The sequence below is a fragment of the Xenopus laevis genome, chromosome 4L (genome assembly GCF_017654675.1).
Source record: "Xenopus laevis strain J_2021 chromosome 4L, Xenopus_laevis_v10.1, whole genome shotgun sequence".
NCBI classification, from domain to species: domain Eukaryota; kingdom Metazoa; phylum Chordata; class Amphibia; order Anura; family Pipidae; genus Xenopus; species Xenopus laevis.
This window is the reverse complement of record NC_054377.1, coordinates 21,653,960-21,669,745: the sequence shown is the minus strand read 5'-3', so window position 1 is coordinate 21,669,745 and position 15,786 is coordinate 21,653,960. Positions and strand designations below refer to the sequence as shown.

The 15,786-nt window shown below is 35.7% G+C and overlaps 1 protein-coding gene across 1 annotated transcript in view; it reads left to right on the top strand.

Moving 5' to 3' along the window:
• Positions 1-15,461, top strand: part of LOC108713473 — a 152,950-nt gene extending 137,489 nt beyond the window's left edge. Inside the window, exons 123-139 of the mRNA XM_041589615.1 lie at positions 129-227; positions 418-537; positions 1,016-1,114; positions 1,305-1,424; positions 1,911-2,009; positions 3,099-3,218; positions 3,705-3,803; positions 4,507-4,626; positions 5,113-5,211; positions 5,402-5,521; positions 6,010-6,108; positions 6,301-6,420; positions 7,204-7,302; positions 9,756-9,875; positions 10,622-10,673; positions 12,986-13,103; positions 14,203-15,461. Coding sequence (XP_041445549.1) covers positions 129-227; positions 418-537; positions 1,016-1,114; positions 1,305-1,424; positions 1,911-2,009; positions 3,099-3,218; positions 3,705-3,803; positions 4,507-4,626; positions 5,113-5,211; positions 5,402-5,521; positions 6,010-6,108; positions 6,301-6,420; positions 7,204-7,302; positions 9,756-9,875; positions 10,622-10,673; positions 12,986-13,103; positions 14,203-14,374 — 1,875 coding nt within the window. The 3' untranslated portion in view covers positions 14,375-15,461. The remainder of the gene's footprint in view (positions 1-128; positions 228-417; positions 538-1,015; positions 1,115-1,304; positions 1,425-1,910; positions 2,010-3,098; positions 3,219-3,704; positions 3,804-4,506; positions 4,627-5,112; positions 5,212-5,401; positions 5,522-6,009; positions 6,109-6,300; positions 6,421-7,203; positions 7,303-9,755; positions 9,876-10,621; positions 10,674-12,985; positions 13,104-14,202) is intronic.
• Positions 15,462-15,786: the final 325 nt, after the last annotated feature.

Sequence of the window (15,786 nt, the reverse complement as noted above, 5' to 3'; positions counted from 1 at the left end):
TTACTCTTGTTCTGATTCTATATGTGGAAATTCTAGAATCCCTGCTAGAAATTATGGCAGAAAACTGCTGCTGGTTTATTTTCCAGGAAGTAGTCTTGTCTGACAGAACTTTACTGTATGTTTCACAGGGATATCAATACCAAAAACTTCCAGGAAAATGCTGTGGAGAATGCATAAAATACGTATGTGTGATGACACTCCCTGACAACTCTACTAAAATCATGAAGGTACTTGAATTTCAGTACGAGTTTCTTAAGTCTCATAAACAATTTGGAATTCTGTAACATTGATTTTTGTTATTGCTATTGAAAAAAACCAATGGGGACTAAAGCTTGTATAATGTAGAAATCCTGCCTTGATCACTTAATAGCATCTTCCTGTTTTGAAAACCATTGCTAACACTAGATTCCATTTTAGCCTGGAGATACATACACCCCAGAAGAAAACAAGTGTATCACTTATACCTGTAAATCTAATTTTGAAGTGGAATCCCAGACTGAGAAATGTGCCATTTCTGAACCTTCACAATGCTTAACAGTAAGTTTCTGTTTCATGAGAAGATCTAAAAGTTATTCATTGTAATCATCTGATTTAATTACTTACTGCTCAGATCTTTAGAAGAGAAATGCACACTTTAGTACTTAAAGTCAATACTTCTGGTCAAGTGTCTGTATCTTTTGTTCTATATAGTTACATTAGATTTCATAAAACTGGATTTGAATCATTAGCCTGGGACTGTCAGGGCACTCCTTACAGGGACATTTCTTTTATTTCATCGGGTTATTTAAATGGTCATTAGTTATCCTTGGAGCGGAGGTCAAGGCCAAGACTTTTGCACGGAGTCCACCTAAAGAAGCATCACGTTTGCTTTCAATCAAGTTGGACTATTACTCTTGTTCTGATTCTATATGTGGAAATTCTAGAATCCCTGCTAGAAATTATGGAAGAAAACTGCTGCTGATTTATTTTCCAGGAAGTAGTCTTGTCTGACAGAACTTTATTGTATGTTTCACAGGGATATGAATACGAAAAACTTCCAGGAAAATGCTGTGGAGAATGCATCAAATACCTGTGTGTGATGACACTCCCTGACAACTCTACTAAAATCATGAAGGTACTTGAATTTCAGTATGAGTTTCTTAAGGCTCATAAAAAATTCGGTATTCTGTATCATTGATTTCTGTTATTGCTATTGAAAAATAACAAATGGGACTGTAGCCTCTATAATGTAGGAATCCTGCCTTGATCACTTTATAGCATCTTCCTGTTTTGAAAACCATTGCTAACACTAGATTCCATTTTAGCCTGGAGACACATACACCCCAGAAGAAAACAAGTGTATCACTTATACCTGTAAATCTAATTTTGAAGTGGAATCACAGACAGAGAAATGTGCCATTGCTGAACCTTCACAATGCTTAAAAGTAAGTTCCTGTTTCATAAGAAGATCTAAAAGTTATTCATTGTAATCATCTGATTTACTTAATTACTGCTCAGATCTTTACAAGAGAAATGCACACTTTAGTACTTAAAGTCAATACTTCTGGTCAAGTGGCTGTATCTGTTTTATATAGTTACATTAGATTTGATGAAACTGGATTTGAATCACTCAGAGTTATTAGCCTGGGACTGTCAGGGCACTCCTTACAGGGACATTTCTTTTATTAGAATGGGTTAACTAAATGGTCATGAGTTATCCTTGGAGCGGAGGTCAAGGTCAAGACTTTTGCACTGGAGTCCACCTAAAGTAGCATCACGTTTGCTTTCAATCAAGTGGGACTATTACTCTTGTTCTGATTCTATATGTGGAAATTCTAGAATCCCTGCTAGAAATTATGGCAGAAAACTGCTGTTGGTTTATTTTCCAGGAAGTAGTCTTGTCTGACAGAACTTTACTGTATGTTTCACAGGGATATCAATACCAAAAACCTACAGGAAAATGCTGTGGAGAATGCATAAAGAAAGCATGTGTGATGACACTCCCTGACAACTCTACTAAAATCATGGAGGTACTTGAATTCCAATATTAGTTTCTTAAGTCTTACAAAAAAAATTGGGATTCTGTAACATTGATTCTTGTTATTACTATTGCAAAATAACAATGGGGACTGAAGCTTGTATAATGTAGAAATCCTGCCTTGATCACTTAAGAGCATCTTCCTGTTTTGAAAACCATTGCTAACACTAGATTCCATTTTAGCCTGGAGATGCATACACCCCAGAAGAAAACAAGTGTATCACTTATACCTGTAAATCTAATTTTGAAGTGGAATCACAGACAGAGAAATGTGCCATTGCTGAACCTTCACAATGCTTACAAGTAAGTTTCTGTTTCATGAGAAGATCTAAAAGTCATTCATTGTAATCACCTGATTTACTTACTTACTGCTCAGATCTTTACAACAGAAATGCACACTTTAGTACTTAAAGTCAATACTTCTGGTCAAGTGGCTGTATCTTCTGTTCTATATAGTCACAGTAGATTTGATGCAACTGGATTTGAATCATTCAGAGTAATTAGCCTGGGACTGTCAGGGCACTCCTTACAGGGACATGTCTTTTATTAGAATGGGTTAACTAAATGGTCATTAGTTATCCTTGGAGTGGAGGTCAAGGCCAAGCTTTTTGCACTGGAGTCCACCTAAAGTAGCATCACGTTTGCTTTCAATCAAGTGAGACTATTACTCTTGTTCTGATTCTATATGTGGAAATTCTAGAATCCCTGCTAGAAATTATGGCAGAAAACTGCTGCTGATTTATTTTCCAGGAAGTAGTCTTGTCTGACAGAACTTTACTGTATGTTTCACAGGGATATAAATACCAAAAACTTCCAGGAAAATGTTGTGGAGAATGCATAAAATACGTATGTGTGATGACACTCCCTGACAACTCTACTAAAATCATGAAGGTACTTGAATTTCAGAATGAGTTTCTTAAACCTCATAAACAATTTGGAATTCTGTAACATTGATTTTTGTTATTGCTATTGAAAAATAACAATGGAGACTGAAGCTTGTATAATGTAGAAATCCTGCCTTGATCACTTAATAGCATCTTCCTGTTTTGAAAACCATTGCTAACACTAGATTCCATTTTAGCCTGGAGATACATACACCCCAGAAGAAAACAAGTGTATCACTTATACCTGTAAATCTAATTTTGAAGTGGAATCCCAGACAGAGAAATGTGCCATTGCTGAACCTTCACAATGCTTAACAGTAAGTTTCTGTTTCATGAGAAGATCTAAAAGTTATTCATTGTAAGCACCTGATTTACTTACTTACTGCTCAGATCTTTACAAGAGAAATGCACACTTTAGTACTTAAAGTCAATACTTCTGGTCAAGTGGCTGTATCTGTTCTATATAGTTACATTAGATTTGATGAAACTGGATTTCAATCACTCAGAGTAATTAGCCTGGGACTGTCAGGGCACTCCTTACAGGGATATTTCTTTTATTAGAATGGGTTAACTAAATGGTCATTAGTTATCCTTGGAGTGGAGGTCAAAGCCAAGCTTTTTGCACGGGAGTCCACCTAAAGTAGCATCACGTTTGCTTTCAATCAAGTTGGACTATTACTCTTGTTCGGATTCTATATGTGGAGATTCTAGAATCCCTGCTAGAAATTATGGCAGAAAACTGCTGCTGATTTATTTTCCAGGAAGTTATCTTGTCTGACAGAACTTTACTGTATGTTTCACAGGGATATGAATACCAAAAACTTCCCGGAAAATGCTGTGGAGAATGCATCAAATACGTATGTGTGATGACACTCCCTGACAACTCTACTAAAATCATGAAGGTACTTGAATTTCAGTATGAGTTTCTTAAGTCTGATAAACAATTTGGAATTCTGTAACATTGATTTTTGTTATTGTTATTAAAAAATAACAATGGGGACTAAAGCTTGTATAATGTAGAAATTCTGCCTTGATCACTTAAAGGACAAGGAAAGTCTAAAATAAAATAAGGCTAGAAATGCTGTATTTTGTATACTAAACATAAACATGAACTTACTGCACCACAAGCCTGATCAAACAAATGATTTATGCTTTCAAAGTTGGCCACAGGGTTCTGTCATCTTGTAACTTTGTTTAACATCTTTTCAAGACTAAGACTGTTCACATGCTCTGTGTGGTCTGGGCTTCTTAGGGATCGTCATAAATTATCAAAACAGGGAAACAAACAAAGCTGCTGGAGTTCTAAAAGGCTGGGAAGTAAGGCGGGGACTCCCCCTGCTGTTCATAAGTATGATTGTTTCCCTGCCAGCAGTTAGAGACCGTCTGACAATTCCTATCCACAGCAGTAAATGAAGGGAGAATTTCACTGAATACAGTCAGGTTTCTTATAAAAACGGTATACATGTTTTAATTAAAGTATAATGGAGATAACTTTCTTTTTCATTAACGAAAGCAAAAACTGGATTTTATTTTTTTGCCTTTACATGCCCTTTACTAGCATCTTCCTGTTTGAAAACCATTGCTAACACCAGATTTCCATTTTAGCCTGAAGACACATACACACCAGAAGAAAACAAGTGTATCACTTATACCTGTAAATCTAATTTTGAAGTGGAATCCCAGACTGAGAAATGTGCCATTTCTGAACCATCACAATGCTTAACAGTAAGTTTCTGTTTCATGAGAAGATCTAAAAGTTATTCATTGTAATCATCTGATTTAATTACTTACTGCTCAGATCTTTACAAGAGAAATGCACACTTTAGTACTTAAAGTCAATACTTCTGGTCAAGTGGCTGTATCTGTTCTATATAATTACGTTAGATTTAATTAAACTGGATTTGAATCACTCAGAGTAATTAGCCTGGGACTGTCAGGGCACTCCGTACAGGGACATTTCTTTTATTAGAATGGGTTAACTAAATGGTCATTAGTTATCCTTGGAGTGGAGGTCAAGGCCAAGCTTTTTGCACTGGAGTCCACCTAAAGTAGCATCACGTTTGCTTTCAAACAAGTGGGACTATTACTCTTGTTCTGATTCTATGTGTGGAAATTCTAGAATCCCTGCTAGAAATTATGGCAGAAAACTGCTGCTGATTTATTTTCCAGGAAGTAGTCTTGTCTGACAGAGCTTTACTGTATGTTTCACAGGGATATGAATACCAAAAACTTCCCGGAAAATGTTGTGGAGAATGTATAAAATACGTATGTGTGATGACACTCCCTGACAACTCTACTAAAATCATGAAGGTACTTGAATTTCAGTACGAGTTTCTTAAATCTCATAAACAATTTGGAATTCTGTAACATTGATTTTTGTTATTGCTATTGAAAAATAACAATTGGGACTGAAGCTTGTATAATGTAGAAATCCTGCCTTGATCACTTAATAGCATCTTACTGTTTTGAAAACCATTGCTAACACTAGATTCCATTTTAGCCTGGAGACACATACACCTCAGAAGAAAACAAGTGTATCACTTATACCTGTAAATCTAATTTTGAAGTGGAATCACAGACAGAGAAATGTACCATTGCTGAACCTTCACAATGCTTACAAGTAAGTTTCTGTTTCATGAGAAGATCTAAAAGTTATTCATTGTAATCACCTGATTTACTTAATTACTGCTCAGATCTTTACAAGAGAAATGCACACTTTAGTACTTAAAGTCAATACTTCTGGTCAAGTGTCTGTATCTTCTGTTCTATATAGTTACATTAGTTACATTAGATTTAATAAAACTGGATTTGAATCATTAGCCTGGGACTGTCGGGGCACTCCTTACAGGGACATTTCTTTTATTACATCGGGTTAATTAAATGGTCATGAGTTATCCTTGGAGCGGAGATCAAGGCCAAGACTTTTGCACTGGAGTCCACCTAAAGTAGCATCCCGTTTGCTTTCAATCAAGTGGGACTATTACTCTTGTTCTGATTCTATATGTGGAAATTCTAGAATCCCTGTTAGAAATTATGGCAGAAAACTGCTGCTGATTTATTTTCCAGGAAGTAGTCTTGACTGACAGAACTTTACTGTATGATTCACAGGGATATAAATACCAAAAACTTCCAGGAAAATGCTGTGGAGAATGCATAAAATACGTATGTGTGATGACACTCCCTGACAACTCTACTAAAATCATGGAGGTACTTGAATTTCAGAATGAGTTTCTTAAGTCTCATAAACAATTTGGAATTCTGTAAAATTGATTTTTGTTATTGCTATTGAAAAAAAAAACAACGGGGTTTAAAGCTTGTGTAATGTAGAAATCCTGCCTTGATCACTTTGTAGCATCTTCCTGTTTTGAAAACCATTGCTAACACTAGATTCCATTTTAGCCTGGAGACACATACACCCCAGAAGAAAACAAGTGTATCACTTATACCTGTAAATCTAATTTTGAAGTGGAATCACAGACCGTGGAATGTGCCATTGCTGAACCTTCACAATGCTTAACAGTAAGTTTCTGTTTCATGAGAAGATCTAAAAGTTATTCATTGTAATCACCTGATTTACTTACTTACTGCTCAGATCTTTACAAGAGAAATGCACACTTTAGTACTTAAAGTCAATACTTCTGGTCAAGTGGCTGTATCTGTTCTATATAGTTGCATTAGATTTAATGAAACTGTATTTGAATCACTCAGAGTAATTAGCCTGGGAATGTCAGGGCACTCCTTACAGCAGGGGTCCCCAATCTTTTTTACCTGTGAACCACATTCAAATATAAAAAGAGTTGGGTAGCAACACAAACATGAAAAAGTCCCTTCGGATGCAAAATAAGGGCTGTGATTGGCTATTTGGCAGCCCGCAGGAGGCTCTACTTGGCTGCTATACTTAGTTTTTATTCAATTAAAACATGCTTCCAAGCCTAGAATTCAAAAAAAAGCACCTGCTTTGAGGACTCTGAGAGCAACATCCAAGGGGTTGGAAAGCAACATGTTGCTCAATAGCTACTGGTTGGGGATCACTGCCTTACAGGGACATTTCTTTTAATAGATTAGGTTAATTAAATGGTCATTAGTTATCCTTGGAGCGGAGATCAAGGCCAAGACTTTTGCACTGGAGTCCACCTAAAGTAGCATCAAGTTTGCTTTCAATCAAGTGGGACTATTACTCTTGTTCTGATTCTATATGTGGAAATTCTAGAATCCCTGTTAGAAATTATGGCAGAAAACTGCTGCTGGTTTATTTTCCAGGAAGTAGTCTTGTCTGACAGAACTTTACTGTATGTTTCACAGGGATATCAATACCAAAAACTTCCAGGAAAATGCTGTGGAGAATGCATAAAATACCTATGTGTGATGACACTCCCTGACAACTCTACCAAAATAATGGAGGTATTTGAATTTCAGTATGAGTTTCTTAAGTCTCATAAACAATTTGGAATTCTGTTACATTGATTTTTGTTATTGAAGAGTTAATGAATCAAGGAATATGTGTGTGTGTATATATATATATATATATATACAAATATGCAAATGTATGCAAATCTGAGGCACTCCTTAGATTTTATAAATATAAAATACTTCATTAATTTACATTAAAAATACCTCATTGTCTAGTCACACATGAAAGAGGTTGAACCGTCATAATACCCTCCCCTTATGCATAACTAATCAATAGTGTGAAACTTTTGTTCACCTTGATATTAAACTATGTAATGCTGTAGAGAGTGATATTCTGAGACAATTTTCAATTTGTTTTAATTTTTCATTGTTTTTAGTTTTTGTTATTTAGCTTTTAATTCATCAGCTCTCTGCAATTTCAAAAGTTTAGCCACCATGCACTGATTTGAAAGAGAGACTGGAATATGAATAGGAGAGGCCTGAACAGAAAGATGAGTAATAAAAGTAGCAATGAGAATACATTTATAGCCTTGCTGAGCATTTGTTTTTTAGATGGGATCAGTGACCCCCATTTTTTGTATTCGTACTTGCAGCTTTGGGTAGGATTAGGCGAATTTGACCCTATTCACTTCGCCAAAAAATTTGCCGCCATGGAAATGTTGCCGACGGCCATTAGTCTATGGGCGTCAAAAAATTTTTGTCGTTCGGTGAAATTTGTTTTTTGACGTGCGTCTTTTTTTTACGCGCGTCTTTTTTTTTTTTTTTGATGCAAAGTGCCATACAAGTCTATGGGCGTCATTTTCATGGCGAAACAAGGCGAAAAAATTCGCCCATTCCTAGCTTTGGGGAATAATAAATATTGAAGAAGAAAAAACATTCCCATGAAAAAATAGTTTCCCCCTTTAAAAGCCCAACCAGAAAAAAAATCAAGTTTTCATAAATAACTCCCCAAAAAACACACCTTTAATTGGCCAAAACCTGTTCTATGATATCACAAGACTAATTTACATGATTTGTATGTCTTGTCCATTCATTTTCCCTGGTGAAACTTTTTGCATCCACAAACAGGTGAGAGCATTAAAATAAAGCATAGAATAACATGTACATTGTTATATACATGGTTACTTGTCCATGTGGTCTATTATATATTTATTTGTATGTGTATGTATATATATATATATACAGACAAGACTGATTTGACATTGCAATCTTGCATTAATGGCTTTAAGTCAGCCATTAACATAGCATACAGGGATGGCAAAACTTTAAAACCTATTGTGAAACATTTTTTAGATTGTATCCCTCCTAGTGGGGGATACCATTACACTAAGGGGCAGATATCAAAGGTCGAAGTGAAGGTTCGAAGTTAAAAACTTTGAATTTCCAAGTAATTTGTGGGTACTTCGACCATCGAAAAGTCCAACTTCAATTCGAAGTTGAAAAAAACTTTGAAAACTTCAAAATGTATCATGTACTGTCTCTTTACAACTTCGACTTCAACCATTTGCCACCTAAAAGCTGCCGAAGTTTTAGCCTATGGGGGACCTCCTAGAACCTGTATGGAGGCAATTGGGGGATTTTGGGAGATCGAAGGTCAAAGTTAAAAAAAACTTTGAATCGAAGTAGCGGTACTTCAAATAGTATGATTCTAAGTAGGCCCACTTCGACCCCAAAAAACTTTGACCACCATTCGGTTGGTCTTTTTGAATTAGAAGTTTTTTTAACTTCAAACTTCGATCTTTGATAAATCTGCCCCTTAACTCTGGTGTTTTGCCTTAAAACCTATTTCTTAAATGAATAGTGAACTGCATTTCATGTTGGTTAATAATATAAGTATGGTGATTTTATTGTTATTCATAACTTGTACTGCTTTGACTATGGGGCTGGTTTGCTAAAATTCAGATTTAATTTTTTCCCACAAATCTTGATTTTCTAAAAAAAAAAAAAGTTTTAAATTTCTCTAAAACGCCAAAAATGTGAGATTTAATAAGTGTAAAAATAGCAGTCAAGGTCTCATAGAGGTCAATGGGAGCTGTGCTTGTCCTATTGGAATTTTTTATTAACCATTCACAGCTTTAGAGGGTTTTGGATTCTTTTCAGTAGTAATTTTACGAAAAACTTGAACTTTTAGAGGTTTTAGAGAGATTCATATTTTTTTGGATCTTTCAGCAACTTTTTTCCATTTGAAATGTTTATGTTCGGATATTTTAACAACATTCATGGTTTTAGAGAAATAGAGTTTATCTGTGGTTTTAAAAAGCTCTAATACCACTAAAATTTGACCTTTAGTAAATGGGCCTCCACCTGTTTCACGCTATTGACGTAATGTTAAGGGTTTTCAGTATTGACTAATCTTTTACTATGACATTCTACAATTTCCACTTACTAGTCACAGTTTTTTTTTCATCTTTCCATTAACACACATGTTTTTGTTAACATTTTAGCCTGGAAATACCTACATACCTGAAGACGACAAGTGTATCAAATATACGTGTACATCTAATTATGATATTGTAACTATAAAGGAATCCTGTCCTCCTTTTGATGAACAGGATTGCAAGAAGGTAAATTCTGTTCTTATAGATGCATTTTGAGTTATAGTAAATCATTGCTAACATTTAAATTCAAAAGTTTTTACAACAATTAAAAGGTTTTTTTTTTTTTCTCTTTAACATGCTTGAGTTTACGAAAACGTGAATTTTCTATATTTATGAAGTGCAAAATAACTTGGTAAACGAGTAAAAATTTGAAAATGAGTATAATGTGATTTTTCTGTGTTTGAAGTTTTTTAGTTGAAGTTTTTGAAATTCATGTTTTTTATTAAATAAGCAAGAGTTTGTTTTGTTTTCTCTAAAAAAAAAAAACCCTCAAAATTTGAAAATTCAGTTTTCCTCAGTGGGAAATGGCCTCCATGTTTTTCAGAGCTGAATCATGTGTTTCTGGATGCTATACAATATATTTATGAAGTTGATAAATAAACCATTAAGCATAGCTTGTTTGGCTCTTCTGCCTAACCTAATTTTTACCCCTTATTTCTGTTGGCATCCTTAATTTCCCAAATGCACAGGCCTCATGCAAACTAATATATGGAACACACATGAAAAATTGTGAAATGTATTGTGTGTGCTGCAGTTTGGACTAAGCAGTCATGCTTACAGTGCTCATCTCTACACATCTCTTTCTCCTAGTTCTAGTTATTTTAAAACTTTAAGATATGTATAGAGCATGTTTATATTGCAATTTGCATTACATGATCATATGTTTCCCCCCACCAATCCTTCATCTTAAATGTATTTATTTTATTTTTTAGAAACACGGTATCATAACAATGTCCAAAAATGGCTGCTGCAAACTATGTATGGGTAAGAGAAATTTTATTATATAGCTGTAACTTCCTAAATTATAACCTTATATAAACGGACTCCCTGTGATCTGATACCAGAGGTAGCAATTTACAGCATAAATGTTCGATTGCCCCATGTATTTTTAGGAACATTAGCCAAGCTCCTTTTAAAACATTTGACAATTGCCACAATGGAAAACATAATGTGAACTCAGAGTTTACATTGCATTAGCAGAAAGCTGATCTTTTAGCTATCTGTGAAGACCTTATACTGCATTATAGGGTTTGTAGACTTTTCAGACATAACATTTTTGTGAAATTAATATAAAAGCATGTGTAACCCTTTTGACACCCCTTCAGTCGTGTTATACTCCATGTTTGGCGCACCTGGTACTTACTAGTGCAGTGCCTCCACCTAGTGGGATCCGGGATTACACCTAAAGGTGGCATAACTAGGAACACAGTATTTGTTAAACTAAAAAACGGTTTATCTAAAATAAAGACCAACTAATACAGGCAGCAGTCCTAAACAGGTGGCAATAGGGCCTCACTATCTGACTAAGTAGGCACTAACTATCTGCCTAACTAAAGGAATTCAAAGGAAATGTGTTCCCAACAACTGGATCTGGATCTTCAAGCTCCCCTTTAGGGCAGTGGTCACCAACCGGCCGGCCTCGGCCAACTGCCGGGCCGTGGACCTACCTGTACTGGGCCGCTGAGCCCGCTTTTTACACTGGTCCCTGGGGCAAAAAAAAAATTCATGAAACGCATTGAAGTCAATGGGTGTCAAAATTATTTTGACGCGCATCAATTTAGAACGCCAGCAACATTTTTTATACATGTGCCTATTGTGTCCAAATGTATTAAAGTCAATGGGCGTCCAAATAATTTTTAAGTGTGACAATTTTTATGTGCGCAACTATTCAGACACGTGACCAAATTTTTTTGACACAGCTTTTTTTCCGCCGGCGAATTTTCACATCGGTTTCGCAAATGTATTAATCGGCGGCAAGATGCAGAAATTCGCAGCAAATTCGCTCCTGGCGAAATTAATCGCCCATCACTTCTCTCTCTATCACTCCAGGCACAGTATCTAGCATCCCTGTGCCAGCCTGATCCAAATGTCTGCTTTTGGTGGGGCCTTCCAGCTCTCTGGGCCCACCAGCAGTTTTCTCTATCTCTCTGTTCACCGTGTGGTTCTCTCTGCCAGGCTTCTCTCTTCTGCCAGGTTCTGCTACTTCCTCTTCCTGCCAGCCATTAGCTGCTATGTAATTTCCTGTAGCACTGAGATCACTGTACAGCTGGTTGCTAGGTAACAGTTTACAGCATACAGACATAGACTCTGTGCCTCAGGGTTGCCAGGTTGGCGGTATTATAGCCAAATCGGGCAACTTTTAAAAGTTACTGGAGGGTACTAGCCAACGGCTAGTTTTGGAAGTTTCCGCTGGTTTGGATTTTAAAAACCTGCCCAATTTCTCAGCCCAGCTTTCATGCTCTTATTAGTTGTGCCTGTTATTTTAAATGAAAAATCTTCTTTTTCCCCTCCGACCCTGGCAGTTTCACTATGGAAACAAACATCGATTCCCCCTGAGTCTGCTTGCTGTCCATTTGGGGGGTTTATGTCCATTTCCTCCAGTTCAGTGAAGCCCCCCCCCATTCGGGCTCCAGCACAATTTGTTTCAGTGTACAAATTGGGCTATTTTTGTGCTACTTTTAAAATGGCTTTTGGCTACTTATTGGTTATTTTTTATAGTCTCTGGCTGGTTTTGAAATGTAATACCTTGCAACCCTGCTGTGCCTGCTCCTTTACAGGGATAAGTGCAAGGGCCTTGCCCTACTTCCCTACAAACATCATTGAGAGTTTTATAACTTGAAATTGCCTTATTTCTGAGCTTCATGTTACAATTATAGCTACTCCAGCTGCTTTCATATGTGAAACACACACACAGTGCAGGAGACTTGTAGTCAACACAAGATAGCATTGATTGTGTACTGTATGTAATGATAATAGTAGAAAATAGTAAAGCAGTTTTAAGTAGTAGCAAGACTACACAATGGCAAGATTGTGGAAACTGTCATATTTAATTTATGATTCCCAACATCATATATATCCAGCTGTACTGTATAAATAAATTAGACGGCTGCTGATAACATTGTGCTCTGTGTAAAAGTATTGACCATGCAGTTTTGTGCTCTTACAGAAACACATAAGCCCCAATGGCATTTAATATATTTATGAGTTGCATTATATTATAATCTATCTATTATCTATTGGTTTTTGTAATAAATGCATGGTAAACTAAATTCAAAATGGATTGTATTCATTTTTAGAACAACAAGTTGGATGTCTTGTCCTTAAAGAGCAGCAAAACATCACAAATGGAACCTGCAAATCTGAACAGACAGTGGAATTGTCCTACTGTGAGGGAAGCTGCAGTACCAAATCAATGTAAGTGCAGCCAGATATTCAGAAACCTGTGTTATGTAGAATTTATCAAAGTGCTTAAATGGATTGTAAACCCTCCATTAACAGCCCCGTTGTACCCTTTAAAGTAGATGGTCAAAAACTGAAGTGCAGATGCAAGAAAATATGTACTCTTGCTTATCTAGCATAGGAAGAGTTATTTTTGCCTGCATGAAGTTACACTGGAATAAGAAGTCCGAAGGAAGGACATAATGCAGTTTAAAACTTCCAACTCCAGCTGCAGAAACAAAGAACACAGAGCCTTATTTACACAGATCAGGTGGGATACTCACTGGAGGATTCCTTTACAGAGCGGCCAGCTCTTGAGAGTTTTAGGGTGCAATATCGCTTTAAGCATAAAACCGTAATGTCGATGGACTGGAGGAGTGCCCAGCATGCCTAAACCCTTGATAACATTGAAAACCTTGATGATGGTGTTTATTGAGATTTGCAGTCCAGAAAAAATGCACCAAGAGGCACATTTATGTGCGTTTTTTAAACTCCCTTTATTAATGAAATTTAATTATTAAAACTCTGAGAAATTGAAACAATTGAATTAAATCAAACTCGATTTGAGTTTCTTCTCCAAAAAAAACCTGGAATGTCAGGAAGGCTGCAAACATCTCCAAAGAGATGAGCCAGAGTATATCGAATTCAAATTTAGAAAAGAAAAAAAAAAACTCGAATCGAGTTTGGGTACTTCCCTAGTTTTTGACCATAAAAAATAATTTTAATTTAATTAATAAATCTGCCCCTAAATGTACAGTCAAAGATATATACATTCATAAGCAAAACATAGATATGTTCTAATGTTGTTCTGCTCAGGAAAGAGATCAGAAGCCTCAGATTCCCTTTCCCATCTCCTTTCTGAGTAGGGCAACATCGTAATATGTCTCTATTTTCCTTCTGAACGTGTATCTCTTTGACTGTACAGGAACTGAACAACAGTTAAATAGCTTTAAAACAGAAAAAAATATGTAAATTGCAAAAGTGCTCAGAAAATCACCCTGAGCTGAATTTTTAATTTTTTACATTGATTATTTTAAGGTTTATTTATCAATAACCTGAAATGTTATTCTCACAGGTACTCTGCAGATTCCAATTCAATGGAACACAAGTGTAGTTGTTGCCAGGAACTGAAGACTAGCCAACGACAGGTAGATCTGCAGTGTGAAGATGGAAGCAGTTCAGTATTTTCCTACATTTACGTAGAGGAGTGTGGCTGTACAAGCACTGAATGCCAGAATATGACTTAAACTACTTGTGAAAGAGGACAATGGCAACCCCAGGAGGTTGAGCGTTATATCTTCTGTGACACCTTGTTCCTCTGGAATATGAAACCTATACTTTCCTTTTAATTATACTTTTTTTTTCTCCTTAATTTGTTAGTTTTAGCATTGCTTTTTTTCTTGCAAGCACACTTTAAAGGGGACCTGTCAGCTGAAAAAAAATTTCCAAATCCTATTTTATCCAGTTAGTGAAGCAAAACCAACTTTAATTACACTATATAAATTATTTGAATTTTGTTTCCTTCAGTCTGGGAATTTATAATTATAGCAAGCAGGCAGGAGCCATTTTGTGGACCCTGTTAAGAGCATTGCATCATCTCAAATTCTTGTTTATATACAAGAAGGGGAACCTGATGCCCATCCCCTGACTACATAATTAAATGGTTAAGAGAACTGGGGGAATGTGAGGAGGGCAGTGACATCTAGGAAATGCTGAATGGAAAGTGAAAGTAATTGCCTGCTCCACCTCTATGCCTAAGGCATAGAGGAGGGGCAGCCAATATTTGATTGACAGCTGAGATTTTTAAAAGAGTTTACAACAGCTATGAACGTTAATAAAACAAAAAATTGGATTTCATTTTAATTTGAAAAGGACTTTTATTATACAGCTTTTTATGTCTGGGTGACAGGTCCACTTTAATGATTTGTTCAACTACTTATACTGTATGTATGCAATTTAATGCCTTTTTAATGAATAATTACAAAAATTGGTGGTTTCTTTTAAGGAAACAGAAAATCAGAACATGCCTTATTTCAATTTTAATTCCTTTAAATAAATGAGTTTTCTCCGTACAGTGAGGACACATGAATTAACTATAGCTGCGCTCAAATTTGCATTCCAGATTGAAAGAATTCAGTTTGAATTTTATTGGATAAGTTACATACTCACTTACAGATTTCCTCATTTATACTGCTATGACTTTACAATAATCTGTGACATGTTCATTGTTTCGTTCATTCTAAGTAGTAATCAATTGGTGCAAACTGTCGTATACCAATGTACTTTTGAAACTGATCCTTTTTTTAAGTAAAGATTTACTATATTTTCTTGAAACAAAATGTGTACTTTATTTTTCTGGGTTTGAGCACAATTTTAGGGAGCTATTTCCTAAACTCAATTTTTTCTGGTTGGGCTTTTAAAGGGGAAAACTCAAGAAAAAAAAAAAAAATTTCGACATTTATTATAACTCAAAGCTTTTTTTTTTTTAAATTCCCGTTTTTCAAATGAATTTTAAAAAATGTAATGATTGAAAAATCTAAAAAAATTCAAATCCAGCTGTTTTAAAAAGTTTTTTTTTTAAACAGTTAAACTGGTAAAAGAAATGGAACAATCTGTAATGGGAACCGATTTAAGTTGTGGTTCAACTTTACGTTAACTT